General features: G+C 41.2%; 1 protein-coding gene across 1 annotated transcript in view; it reads left to right on the top strand.

The window, feature by feature from the left end:
• Window positions 1-15,243, top strand: part of LHCGR (luteinizing hormone/choriogonadotropin receptor) — a 52,602-nt gene that overhangs the window by 14,069 nt on the left and 23,290 nt on the right. Inside the window, exons 2-6 of the mRNA XM_090280249.1 lie at window positions 6,257-6,328; window positions 8,932-9,006; window positions 11,800-11,874; window positions 13,878-13,952; window positions 14,041-14,118. Coding sequence (XP_090136375.1) covers window positions 6,257-6,328; window positions 8,932-9,006; window positions 11,800-11,874; window positions 13,878-13,952; window positions 14,041-14,118 — 375 coding nt within the window. The remainder of the gene's footprint in view (window positions 1-6,256; window positions 6,329-8,931; window positions 9,007-11,799; window positions 11,875-13,877; window positions 13,953-14,040; window positions 14,119-15,243) is intronic.

Here is a 15,243-nt window from a genome sequence, read left to right as displayed (position 1 = left end):
ACCCAGCAGTGAAAGAACTCAGCTGATCCTCACCACATAGCAAGTAGAAACTGTTTTGGGTCAGGAGTTTCCTCTAAGGGGTAGAGATACAGGGATCAGAATCTGTGTTTGTTTTGTTTTGGTTTTTTTTTTTGAGAAGAAGGCAGGGCAAGGACTCTATTTCTAGACGGACTCTGGGGAGACAAGATGAGCTACAGGATAAGGAATCAAGGCAAAAACAAGCGCCAACATGGTGTGGAGGGAAGCAGGTATAACCCAAGGCACTGCAGCCACACTCCTACCCTCCAAACATTGTTGGGCTCAGTGCAGACAATGCAGAGAGACACACAGGCCTTCACCAGAGTCCTAACCAATTACAAAACCCCAGAACTAGGGTGAGTGCTTTATTCTAATCCTAAGGAAAAGAGACTGCTTCATAACTGGAATAGTTGAGGAAGTTGCAGGCAGGATTCTTGAATAGATGGAGGTTCCAGAAATGATGAAACTAAGTCAACCTTTGTCATCCAATCTAAGTTTTGTTTTCACATCTGTGCCAAATTCACTTGGACAAGGTGGAATTTGGCCACAATCCAGGTGCCACCTATGTTACATTATTCATTTGTGTAAACATCAAAGTTTAAAAATGTAAATATGACTGGGAAAATGTAATAAATGTAAGCAGATACATGGTTCCCCAGCCATCTTCTCCCACAGCCATCTCACTTTTCAAGAGGCAGAGAGAACTCCCCACCCTGCAAGTTCAAACTCACATTTGCCCACTAACCTTGGCTTTTTACCACCCACCTGAGATGATGCACAGTTTGGGAGTGTCACTCTCTTTGTCTGGGACAGAAAAGGCTCAGTCTCTCTTTTATTTTCCTTTGTTTTATGCATTGCTTTCATGCCTTTTTTGACCCTGGACAACAGAGTCACTGAGCCGTCCTTGCCTTTGGCCTTTTCTCTCCAGTTCTCCTTGGCGTCTGCTCTATATCTAATGATACTGACTAGACCTCTCCACAAGAGTTCACAAAATTCTTGGAATATCTGAAGGCCTAACTTTAAAAAAAGAAGAAGGAAGAAAAGGAGGAAGGAGGGGGAGAATGGAATAAGGGAAGAACTCAGTACATCAAATGAAAACGTTTTTTCTTTCCCATTTGTCTCACAGGTACAGAGGGTTAAGCTGATCATATTTCTTTATTCAAATAACATTATCATTGCTTCATTCAAAATCCCTCTCCATTTTTAGGAATTTATTTTAACCTCTTCTCCTACTTCCTTTCCACTCACCATGGGCACCCATCCTAAAGTATGTTTATATGTTTTCTTTTAAAATGTCTATTTGATGTGCAAGTATTTTAATTCTGCAAGTAGTATTTTATGTATATTATTAATTTCTTACTTGTTTTTTCTCTCAGCACCATGATTCTAAGATCCATGCATGCTGCCCTGTGTGCCTTTAGACTGTGGTTTCTAACTGCTGACTGGTTAGTTACGTGCACACCGTCCACATTGTACCATTACCTCACTCAGCAGAGGACACCCCGCATGCCTCCAACACACCCAATGCCACAGCACTGTGAAGAAAATCCTCATACAGCTGCCCTTAAGTATCAGTGTGAGAATTTCTCTGGGATGTATGCAGGAGTAGAATAGCAGGGTAATTGTTACGATCACATTGCTAAAAGTTTCTGGCTTCGTGGAAAGAATCATAAAAGTATCCATCAAGGACTAGAGCACCTCAAAGGAAGTACATTCAAACGGTTATGAACAAATCATGGGCCATGTGAACAAACAAGTTTAAATGCAGGAGACAGACACTTGAATGCTTAGGAACTGCTGCCAATTGAAGATGCATCACAAATAAAGACATGACATCTCTAGAATAAAAATATAAGTCAGTGAAAAAAAATTTGGGGGGTTCATAGAACCATATTCTCCATTTGACTTCAAGAGACTGCATGTGTTGTGAAAAGCTCAGTGCTCTGCCTCACCCAACCTCTCTCCCCGTTCTCTGGCCCCCAGGCCTCTATCTTGCCCCAGCCATATCCACATAGCTCCCTGCTCTTTGCTCAGTGACCCTTTTATGGTTGGAACTCAATCACTCTGCCTTTCCTGCTCTTGCAGCATCAACAGCAACTGCAAAATTTCATCTTGCACCGGGGCTGTTGCGGAGTCATTGGGGACAGTCAGTGCCTGATCCACTGCTTCTCTCACTTCTCTCTGGCCTTTGCTTCTCATCCCGCAACTTTATATCAATCAAGAGCCCACACAACCTTCCTGGTCAAATCTGAGCCAAACTGCTCTTCTGAGAGCCACGCTGTGCCCCCTGTGGGAGGAGGAGACTGCTTGCTGAGAGCCTCCAGCTTTTGGGCTCCATTTGCATATAAATGGCTCTGAAGGGTTCAGTTGAAGCTTTTATGTAAACACTCTCCAAAATATGTTCTGCACTGCATTATCCCCAGCAATAAAGATTCTGGAATCAGAATTTGGCTGTCAGTTTTATTGATGTTGCATGGGGTACAGTAGAATACAGCTTTCTCTTCTGGAAATTTATTGACTTGGCAGTGCAGAGAGCAATAAAACTGTGTTTTTAATCAGTAAGCCAAGCAGACATGATTCCAGGAGAAATATAGGAAAGCAAACATGCCATCGTAAGAATATTTCTCCCCCACTGTCCCTATTCTTCTTGGATGTCCTGTAAAATAAGTTTGGGTATTGAACGATGTGCTGAGGGGACTGTCTTCAGGAACAGATTCAGAGGACCGAGTTTGGATTACTTCCTCAAGGTTGTAACATCTCCAAGAGGCTGTTGAATGAACGCATTTTTCTGAAGTAAAATTTCTTTACATTAGCCCCCAGAGAAGAACTGTTGATGAGATGCTTTGCAGGAGGCATATTGAGAGTGTGACATGCCTCCTCAGAAGATAAGCAAGGTTACAAGATCTATCCCTCAACTGTGCTCACTGAGAGAACGTTACCTGGGTTTATATCCAAAGGCAATCAAACTACTGTCTCGACGAGCTATCTCCACTTTCATGTTCACTGCAGCACTATTCATGATAGCAAAGAGGAGGAAACAATCAAAATATCCTTTATTAGTATAATGAAAATGGTTTGTGAAACATCAATGTAACCTGGCAACCAGGGAAAGTGGACTGGAATGCGCATGTGTGAACAATGATGACTTCACTGTACTAGTCAGTGGGGGTGGTAGACACGATTGAGTGAGTATGTGTACCGTGTAGCTATCACATTCAAAATTACTGAGCAAGTAGAGCAATGAATCTGCATCAAATTTTGTGTGAAGCTTGCACATTCCTCAGCAGAAACTATTCAGATGATTGAGAAGGCTTTCGGGGACGCTGCAATGAGTGCAGTGAAAATATAAGTGTGGCACAAATGCTTCAAAGATGGTGGAGAATTTGTTGAAAGTGACCCATGCTCTGGAAGGCCTGCAACAAGCAGAACACCTGAGAATGTTGAACATGTACAGGCTGCAATCAACAAAGATCACCGACTGACTGTGAGAACTAGAGGCTGATCTGGGGATTCCAGAAACTACTGACTTTTCCCAAAACTAAAATTACCTTTGAAAGGGAAGAGATTTCAGACCTTTGATAAGATTCAGTAAAATGTGATGAGGCCGCTAATAGAGGTTCCAACAAAGGAATGTGCAGAGGGTTTTGCATAGTGGAAGGGATGCTGGGACAACTGTATGAGGTCCCAAGGTGCCTCCTTTGAAGAGGTCTGAGGTGTCATTGTCCTATGTACAATGTTTCTTGTATCTTGTATCTTCTTCAATAAGTGCTTCTATTTTTCATATTATATGGCTGGATACTTTCTGGACAGACCTCATATGTATACACACACATAAAATGGAAGAGTTTTCAGCTTTAAAAAAAAAAAAAAACCAGAAGAAGAAGAAGGAAATGTGGCATTTGTGACGACGTGGAATGAACCTGGAGGACATTCGTCGTCGGCAGCCGTCCGTCTCGAGAGACGATGGTGTAGCTTCTTCAGAGTCTATCTGCACCGCCAAGAATGGCTGTGCAGTCCGACTCGGGAGTGACATGGTATCTGTCTCCTCCCGTGTTGAATCGACATCTTGCGATGACGCTGAAGCTACAGAGCCTGGGCAGGGTAATATGGAGGGTCTGCTGTTGCCCATGCAGCAGACCCCCCCTCTCTTCGCAGCTGAAGGGTCCAAGGGAAAGACGGAGTCGATACAGCTTGGGTTCAGGTGCGCCGCAGGAGTTGCCGGTGTTGACTACAACGTCAAACCGCCTTAGGGACTCCGGCTCCGGATTTTCTGTCGGGGTTTACTCCCTTAGCCTTTCCCCTGAAGAGGTATGCCGCAAGGCAGCGGAGGTTTTTTGGAGTCAGAGTTTTCCTTCTCTGATGTACCCTGACTGGAAGATCGAACCAGCGACACTTAGCTCGCAGGCCGACGCTCAATCCACTGAGCTAAACCAGCCAGGGCAGCCTGGAGGACATTATGCTTAGTGAAATAAGCCAGACAGAGGAAAACAAATACTGTATGGCGTCACTTACATGTGCACTCTAAAAAATGTTTTTCAAGTGGATGTCATAGAAACAGAGGGTAGAATGGTTGCCAAGGTCTGGGAGGAGAGGAAAATGGAGAGATATAAGTCAAAGGGTACAAACTATCAGTTATAAGAAGAGTAAATTCGGAGGTTCTAATGCACAGCACGGTGACCATTGTTGTTAATGCAGTATTGTATACTTTAAAGTTGCAGTGAGTTGATTTTAAGTGTTTTCACCACACACACACACACAAAAGGAGTTTATTATGTGAGGTGAGGCACATGTTAATTATCTTTATCTTGGTAATCGCTCCACAATGTATGTGTACATCAAATCATCATATTGTGCATCTTAAATATATACAATTATATTTGTCAATAACTTCTCAATAAAATTGAGAGAATGGGTTAGGAATCACATGCTTTGACCCAATATTGCACAGTGGAAAGAACGCTTGGACTCAGTCTGCTTAGTCATGTTGTCTTGTTCAAATTACTTGATCTTTTTATGATCCAATTTCTTCTGCTATCACAGGGAAATTCCCACCTCACTCCTTTGTTGAGTGACTATAACAAGGTTACAGGTGCTTGTGCATCGCTGCACAGCACCTTACACCAGCAGTAAGCCTCTTCTGGAACTGTAAGACATCTCACTAACTCAAGTCTGCTCATCATGGAGGTGTTCTTTTCTAGGAGCTAAGGCAGTTTCTGCTGCACAGATTCATGAAAAGCAAGGCCGCCTCTCCCACCTCTGTTCTCATATTCATGATATTCGTGTCCCACCTGAAATGTCCTACTCCACTCCCCTTCTCTCTGCCAGTCCTTGGGCTAAACTGTGAACCACTGTAGATGCTTGATATATGTTGGTTGAACATTCATCCCTGTCTGGTAGGTGCCTTCTCCTGAGTTATCTTAACCCCACATTCCTTTATCACTCGTACATCATCCTGTTCTGGTTCCTGCTGTTGCCAAGTAATTACTCTATTCTCAACTCTTATGTAATACATCATTTTTATCTCAATTCAAGAACACTTAGCCTGTTACTTTGGATATAAGTGAGGGTCTGAAGGAAATGCTCTATAGATGTTCCCCCGCAAACGGCATGAGATGCCTGTGTGATTTAACCATATTAGCAAGTGCTCTTGGGATAATATTGAAATAGGCTGCCTAGATCAGATGGTCCTTAATGCATCTTTTCTTCTCCTGTCTGCCTGATTTTCAATTGTATTTTCACCATTCATTTCTCCAATCAACCCAAGAAAGCTTCTTTTCCATCCTGCCAGCCAAGCCTATAGGGCCACTCTAGAACTATGTATTAACTATTTACTTAGTACCAAGCCCTGGCCTTTACATGGGTTACCTTGATTAATCATCATAACAACTCCGTGAAATTGGAATTATTATTTCAATTTTATAGATGAATAAACTGAAACAGTGCTTGAATAACATGTCCAGGGTCACATAGCCAGGTAGTGAGAGAGTGGGGATTTGAGCCTGGCTATGTCTGATCCCATAGTTCAAGATATTAACCAAAAAATTACACACTATTTGATATAGATCAAGAATAAGTCAGGACATATCTTTATGAATGTGAGTTAGAATTCTCAAGCTAAATTCAGTTGTTGAGAACTCATACACATACACACACACCCCACACACACATTTTATTCATGAACTGAAAAGGCACGCCATCTTAAATCTAAAACTCTTAGCTTTCCTCCTTTCTTTTTTAGATCACTTGCCTATCTCCCTATCAACGTAATTCCATCTCAAGCTTTCAGAGGACTTAATGAGGTCATAAAAATGTAAGTAAGCCACTGCATATAAAAAAATATTCATAATTGAAATAATAAATTTTTTCTAAGAGAAAGTATAGTTGAAAGGGGGTAATTTTTCTGTAAGAGAAACTACTTGGGAAACCCTAGTACTTTATCTTTTTTAATACAAATAATATCTAGGATCCTTTGAAGACAGGTATGGTTTTCAAGAGTCATTAAAATCTAAATAATTAACCTTGCTTCAATGAACTGAAAGCATTTGGTAAGTGATGATAAACTTCTCAAGTAGAAAAGATGAGAGATTTCAATCATAAAAATTCTCCTGCTAGAGCAGTTATTCCCTTGTGTCACATTTTTAAATAACACCCACATAGAAGAAAATGTGTTGGAAGTTTATTGTGCATGAGAAGATAATCTTTGTATCTAAAATATAATAAGCGTAAGAAAAAAATACAATATATATAGCCTTATTGATAAAAGGCATTTATCAAAGTGTAGAGCAGCCTAATAAGGTAGTGTGATCTCACATTTGTATCAGATGTTACATCAATGCTTTGCCCTGGGGCTCAGGTTACCTGGCCCAAGGCCCCATACATGGAGAGAGAACTTGTTCAGAACTCCAGGATTCCAGCATCCTTCTTAATGTTAGTATGAGTCAAAAGAACATAAGGGGCCTTTTAGTTTCCAGAGAACATCTCTGATCTTGACAATCCACAGGGCTTTCAAAGCAATTCTAGCTCCTTGAGGAACCTCTGACTGCTCTTTAGGATATTAGCAAACAATGAGCATAGTAAAAATAATTCCTTAAGAATTAGTGTATAAGGAATTTTTCTACAGGTTACAGAAATGTCAGTTAGCTTAAACCTAACTTTTATTCTTCATCTCTCAAGTTTAGATGTTGAGTTTTGAGAACCTTTGACCTCCTGGTGAGAAAAGCAGCCACAGTTAAAAGAGCAAACCACTAGGTAGGAATAAGATGAGCAATCCATTACTGTTTTGTCACAAAAGACATTAACTGCCTTAGGCTCAGCCTTTCTGTGGGCTAACATGCTCATCAAGTCTGAAGCCTTCAGTGAATGTTAACCTTAAAAACACGCAAATGTACAATTTATGAAGTTGAGACCTATTTCTCAGCTGGAAGCAAATGGTAGCTTATGTTGGGACTTTAGCATAACATTGACATTACCTACATGCTTGGGCGTGGTATATGACAAAACCGTTTACTTTTGTCTCTTTTTTTAAAAATCAGATCATTCATTAATCCATTCATTCATTCATTCCCAATGTGCCAGGCATTATGAGGCCACCAGGGTTCAGAATTGAATGGGACATACTCCTTGTCCTCAATTTGCTAACAGAGTTAAAAAAAGAAAAGAAATAGACAGAACCTAAAGAAGACACTATGTGTAGGAGGTGATCACATTGCAGTTGCCTCCAAATGGGATTTGGGGAGAGGGGAAGAGTTATGAAACAATGAATTCAATCCAAATTAAAACCTCACTAGACTGATGGAGTTGGGAACCCAGATAACCTGATCCTGGTCCTGAAACCTTCCTATAAACTCAAGGTGCCGGTGGTGCAGCCACTATGGAAAAGAGTATGAAGGGTCTTCAGATAATTTAAAATGGAAATGCCTTATCACCCATCATTCCCATTTCTGGGTACATATCTGAATGCACCCCTATGTTACTGCAGCATTGCCAAGATACAGAAACAGCCCAAGGGCCTTTCAACAGAAGAGTGGCTTTAAAAAGCTGTGTGGTATATTTACACAGTGGAATACTACTTGGCCCTAAAAAATAATGAAATCTTAACATTTGCAACAACATGGATGGACCAGAAGGGTATTATGCTGAGTGAAATAACTCAGTCGGCAAAGGAGAAATACCATATGATTTCACTTATACATGAAATCTAAAGAGCAAAATAAATGGAAAAACAAAATTGAAATAGACTCATAGCTACAAAGAACACTCTGATAGCTTACAGGGGAGCGAGTTGGGGGGCTGGGTGAAAAAAGTGAAGGGATTAAGAAATACAAATTGGCAGTTACAGACTAGTCACAGGGATGTAAAGTACAGCACAGGGAATATAGTCGATAATATTCTAATAACTATGTGTGGGGCCAGGTTGGGGCAAACACTTGTAAAGTATATGATTGTCTAACAACTATGCTGTACAGCTGAAACTAATATAAAATAATATTGGATGTAAATTGCAATTGAAAAGGAAATAATATGGGCATAAGTAAAAGATAGAAGAAAAACACTGGGTGCCTCTCTTAGAAACTCAGTTGAGAAACTGAGCTGTAGAACAAAGGAATCTGAATAGATTCTCTCAAAGAGCCTGTCCATGTCTAATAATAGATGATGCTGTGTCACAATATACAAGAAAAAAAAACAGGATTATTGAAACTTGCATTTCAACAGCACCTGGGTTGTAGGTGCCCATCAGTGCTCCTAAAGGGAGATGTTAGCCCTTTACGATGTGAGGACAGCTGAAAGCATCCATGTTCTTCTTTTAAAAGAACACACCAGAGCCCCAGTTGTTGGACCACATGCACAGCTGCTTATGATGCAGACACAGTCATTTATTTCATATTTCTTCTTTGTTTTTTCTCTCTCCCCTAGTGAAATTTCTCAGAGTGATTCCCTGGAAAAGATAGAAGCTAATGCCTTTGACAGCCTCCTCAATTTGTCTGAAATGTAAGCATCAGCTAACAGATCATTTACTGCTGTACACTATTACTCTAACTGGCTGGAGCCCACTCCGTTTTTGTATTCAAGCATCCACTGTTAGGAATCCAAGAGGAAAAGACTGCAGCAATTACCAGGTCTGGGCAAGCACTAATTTCTCTCATTGCAATGGCCTGAAGGTTGCCATGGTGACAACTGCTTCTCCCTGAGAGCTGTAAAAACTCTGAAACATCACAACACAAAGTTGGAAATTAAAATTGACATTGTGGAGTCCTGCCAAGTAGCTCTTGCCTTATGGAAGGGGGAGTATGGAGTACTTGGCGTGGTGGAAAAATTTGGAAAGGAGCTTAGAGATTATGAATTAGTTTATCGGGAATTGTTTGGGCATATTCATTCATTCAGTAAATGGTTCTTGAGTACTTATCATGTAAAAGCCCTATGTTGGGCATGTGTTTACAGGGTGGTTGTTATTGTGATGTTTTAAAATTGATTCTTAAAAATTATCCTTTCCAAATTATCATCTTCCTCCAATTTACAAAAAGGATGGGACGAGGCTGGCTTAATTCAGTTTTCAGATGGTAAATTTGTATCCCAAAGAAGTTAGCTGACTTGCCTGATGTCACACACTGGGACTATGAATCAGGTCATGTTGACTCCCAAACTGGACCTCCTACTGCTACCTTGTTTGGCCCAGACCTGAGCTTTTACAAACTCCCCCTGCACAGTTTTGAAAGTTAAAGGCAGTGGAAAAGATGTTAGCAACAAACAGATTTTAAGATCTTGTGCTTAGAACTTAATTCCTCTGAGAGGCTTCTGAGAGGTCAGCAATTTGACCAATGCAGCACCTTAGACAATGGCAGGGCTGAGATGCAACCCCAGCCTGTCTTTCTTCAAAGCTTGTGCATTTTTCACTACAGCAGAAGGTCCCGCTATGAATGGTCTAATCAGCAATTATCTAAAGAGAATAATTAATTGGTCAGTATGATGACTGTGTAGACAGGGAAGTGAGAATAACTCACCAAACAATTATGGGAAATTAAAATAATGGGTATTTAAGTACTAAAGGTATAGTCTAGATTTGTGTATGAGGTAGAACTTCATGGGGGGGGGGGGGTCATTGCAATTATAGATGACAATCCTATCCCAGACCTAGCAATCTGCAGTTTAAACAGACTTCCCAAGTGATGCTGATTCAGCACAGCATACATTGAGAACCACAAGAGCAGCTTAAGGTAAATAAAACTTCTCATGATACAAAGCAACATTTATCAACAGAAAGAAAAATGAAGTGCTCCTAGGGAAACCTTATGGACGTTTCCCAAAGAAGGCCCTGAGACTAGGATGTCAGCTCTGCATAGCTTCTCTTTGCTTTGTTCACAGCTGTAGCCCCAGCACCTAACCAGCGCTTGGCTCAATAAGTGCTTGCTGAATGAATGAATGGATGGATAAGCGGTCTGAGGTCAAACCCCAAAAGACCCTTAAGAAATAAAAGTCTCTTCCATCTCACCCACATAATGCTTTATATGGGCCACAATTGCTTGATTCAGTTGTAAAAATAATCACAAGTATCATCTGTCTTTAAATAATTGAAAGGACATAAAAGATGGAAATAGGCACGAATGGTGGATAAATATGGGAAGGTGGAATGAGCACCAGACCTGGACTCTGAAAAAAATGGGTTCACCTCTGAATTCTATTTCTCAGATCATTAATATCATCAACTATGATAATAATTGTTAACATTGTTTGAAGCCTTACAGTGAACCACACACATAGGTTCCTTTAAAACCACCCTATGAGGAGGCTGAGCTGTAAGGGATTCCCAAAGTCATACAATTAGTGAAATCAGGGTGTGAAACCAAGCTGATTCCAGAGTCCACCCCCCTGACCAGTCCACTATATTTTCTCTATACAAGAGTAATTATTGTTTCTTCAGGTGGTTTTTGAATGGGTTAAGAAAGCCAAAGGCATTTACTGGCCTTTTATTGAATCCAAAGTAGACAGGACCCAGCAACTGTGGCCTCTTCTCAAAGGGTCAGAAACAGTGGTGGAACTGGGGATGTTCCACTAGTGTGATGTTTTGGCTGTACTTTTATACTTTTGTACTTTGCAAAGCCCTGCCTTGTACATTATCTCTACATATTCTATTACTACCTATCAACTTATAGAATAGGAAGAGTGTGTATTATTATTCAGTATTACAGAAGGGAATGCTAGCTCAGGGAAGTTAGGAGATTGGGCATCACCACACAGCAAATTATCTACAGAATAAGCATAAAATCCCCCAAATCAAAGCCCCTGGACTCTGACTTGCTACTCCAGAGACTGGGTGACCATCTAGATAATTGGTCAGTGTGGCTGCCAGCCCAATATGAAGAGAACCAGTTTACCTACAAGGGAGTACAGCTGATTTGCTCATCTCTCCCAGGAGCAGAACCTCCCATCACCCCCAGTCTGCAGACTCCATGGTGGGACAGGACCTACTTGGCCAGGAGCCCTGGACATTGATGCTGCCTGCAGGGAGGGAGGGGTGGAGGGAGGTGGAGCAGAGGTGAAGGGGGTTGAACAGACTCCCAGCTCTGATGCACCTGCCTTGGCCAGACATTGAGAGCAGAGCTTCCTAGAATTAGCCAATGGCTCTCATCATGCTGTTTCCATTCCCAGGGTCTCAGGAGCTCCTCTCAAGCACTTGGTTTTATTGATGCTGTTTTCAGCCAGCAACCTCTGGTGACCATGGCCTCATGTATTGCAAACAATACACATCTAGTAAACTGCTGCCTGTTTTCCCTTCTCTCTTCACAGACTGATCCAGAACACCAAAAACCTGGCATTCATCGGGCCTGGAGCATTTACAAATCTCCCCCGGTTAAAATACTTGTGAGGAATTTTCCTTTTTAAGCAATTGGGAAGGGGACCATGGGCATCTGATAAAAATCAAAACAAGTCCAAGGTTGGGAAAAAAATTTTAACCGTATGCGTAGCATTGTTTGCATGTCCATCTTCAGCCTTCTGATTTAACTTAGCATTTCTTGTCAGCCACTATGCTGAGCACTTTCAAACACCTGTAAGGGGTTCTCCACATTGTCTCTGTCCCAAGCACCTCTTCGCAGTGATTTCCAAAGCTGGGGGTAGGAATGGGGGGCAGGTCATGACACTTTAAAAGGGGTAAATCAGAATCTCTAAGGTGAGGTGCTCATGTGAAGAAAGGATAGATAGGAGGAAGTGGGCAGGGCGATTCTGGTTTGACCCCTAGCCCTGGTTGGGAATCATGATCTCCTTTATCTCATTTGTTCGTTCATTCGTTCATTAAGTGAAAACATTTTACGTATTGCCTTCAGGTAGGCACTACACCATATAAACTAAACCATTATTGTCTAACTCCCATTAAGTCTGATGAAGTCCACTAGTTAGAATTCTCAGGTAAGTACCGCTGTAGACCTGCTGATTCATTGCCTTGGCAGCAAAACCAAAATTCCTGAAATCTGATACAATCTATAAATGTATCACTCTGGATCCTCTCACATATCAAGTAATCACTTATTCACACAGAAAAATTTAAATCCCTCTAACATAGATGTCCTCTCTCTCTTCTTCCTGATAAATTAAATTTCATAAAATCTCCAGAGGATGCAACGTCTACAACACCTACTACCTCCAAAAGAAAAAAAGTAAAGGAAGGAGAGAGGAAGGACATTTTCTCTCTCTGGTGTTCAATGTCATCTCTACGATCTTGCTCTGGGGTCGCTACAGGAGCTACCACTGCCATTAGGTTAGCTCATTCGGTAGCTCCAATGCTGGATGATTCCTAACTCAGGTGTTTGGCTTTTCCAAATATTCAAGGGGTCTATCGGACACATAAGCATCTCAGCATTAGCCACTTTGAAAAAATATCAGAAAATGCCAGAGCAGAATTTACTGGCTGCAGCCCCTTTTTATCTTAGAATCACTGTCTTTGTTAAAGAGCATTTTCACCACCCCTTTAAAAAATGTGATATTCCCACAACCCCAGGACACATTGCAGTCTAAGCCCACTCTGCTATCACCAGCTACAGACAGGACAAGAATCCAGTGTGATCTGGGGTAATGGGCAAGGAGGAGAACGAGAGAGCATTGTCACCAGGATGCCAGGCAGTTCATATCAGTTGTCCAGAGTATATGACTGGTGAATTTAAAACGTGGTTGGGGGGGATCCAGATGCCTAGATTTCTCTAAAGGAGTCCCATCCTTTTGTAACAAAATACCCTTCAATTCAACCTACCACTGAAGCCTCTCTCTTCTTTGGAGTTTAAGTAAAAGGGATTGAGGGTGGGGAAGAGTAGCCTTGTGTAGCTCAGATAATCGAAAGAATGTTTAATGTTTTCCATGAGATGTAAGGAAGAACTTCCTGAATCACAGGATAGCTAAATAAAGGAATATTTATAATGATGAGGGATATGGCTTGCTCACATAGAGATTTATCTTTCTGAAATGTTTGAGTTAAAACCTAGTCTACAATAGAGGAATGCTTTCTAAAACTGCCAAGAGCATAATATAAACTAATTAACAAAAAGAAACTGGGATGCAATAAATAGGAAAGTGTGATGGATGCAATACGTAAAAACAGGCTGGAAAATAAATATAAATGAAAAAGGCCTGAAAGTTTGGTCCCAGCCCGCAGGTCTCTAAATAAGAATCATTAGAGCAACTTCTCCCATAGTGTTACAGGCTTTTAAATTCTCAGTCTTCAACTGCTAAAAGCAGGATTGATAAAGCCAAACCCAATTATTTTTAAATGTAATAGTATTTGCAAAATGCCTTTCTACTGTTTTTATCTTTATGCCTTAATAACTATCACTTTTACTCATTCTCTGCACACATCCCACGTTGCCCCCAAATCACAGGAGCATCTGTAACACTGGCATTCAAAAGCTTCCAGATGTTACGAAGATCTTCTCTTCTGAATTTAATTTCATTCTGTAAGTACCAGGCTGATTGCTATACATAGCAGTTTCCTATTTGCAGCTAAAATTTGGAAAGTAAATATTTCTCATTTCATTCCTCAAGGGAAATTTGTGATAATGTACACATAACCACCATACCAGGAAATGCTTTTCAAGGGATGACTAATGAATCCACAACACTGTGAGTAAACTCCCAGATTCATGCTCGGCCATAGCGCCTCCTGCTATTCTCATTTCTAGCATAAGGCAAACTCTTTCTTGTCTTTTACCACATTCCTCACTCGCTGGTGACATGCTTTTTGACCTAAAATGCCAAAGGTGACAGTTGTGTGGGATCAAAGCCGGGTCACATGTTCATACGATAACCAACCGACCCATTCAGTTTAAAATTAATTAAATGGGCCCTGAGGAGTTACAGTAACTGAATTTCCAATGGATAAAATTGTTCACTGCATCAGCGGAATGCTTTGAAGCCACAGAGACAGCCTGGAGGGAGTGGCTGCCCTGGTTAAAAGAGAACACAGAAATTTCAAGTTTCATCTGAGAGGAGTTTGAAAGGATATTCTCCAGGTAGGTAGAATAGTTCATCGATGGACCCTGCTTTCTTTCTTTCTTTCCTTCTTTCTTTCTTCCTTCCTTCCTTCCTTCCTTCCTTCCTTCCTTCCTTTCTTTCTTTCTTTTTCTTTCTATCTCCCTCTCTCTGACTTTTCACTGTCCCTTTGGGAGACTTTGTTTTTAAAGCAACACAATCCATGCCCACTCCCTAAGTCCCTTAACATTAAATTTGAAAGTAATATCTTCTTATCTGACCATCACTCATCAAGTTATGAGGTTCAAAGGCCCTATCCCTTTCCACTCTTTCCTAAGGTCTTGCTATACAAAGTATGGTCCATGGGCCAGCATCCACAGCACCTTCTGAGAGCTGGTGAGAAATGCAAACTCTCAGGGGCATCCCAAACCTACTGTCTCAGAATCTGCATTTTCCCAAGAGCCCAAGCGATTCACATGCACATTAAAGTTCGAATGGGCATTGTACTACAGTAACGCAAGTCATCCTCTTCACTGTACACCTGCCTAACTAACTGCTTTCCCTCTGGGATCTTTGCCATCTTCACATGGGGCACCATTCTTTGACCCACCAATCAGAAGCAGCATCCTGGACACCGCATCTCATTTATTTCCAATGCCCAGTGACCCATATTCAATTCTGCTCCACATACCCATATCTGCCCCACTCTCTTTTTTTATTTTTTTTTCTTATAAACCATGGCAGGATTGTAATGAGGCAATAAGTGAGCTTGCCCTT

The sequence above is a fragment of the Furipterus horrens genome, unplaced genomic scaffold (assembly GCF_987537825.1).
Source record: "Furipterus horrens unplaced genomic scaffold, mFurHor1.1.pri manual_scaffold_6, whole genome shotgun sequence".
Taxonomy (NCBI): Eukaryota; Metazoa; Chordata; class Mammalia; order Chiroptera; family Furipteridae; genus Furipterus; species Furipterus horrens.
This window is presented reverse-complemented; position numbering and strand designations above follow the sequence as displayed.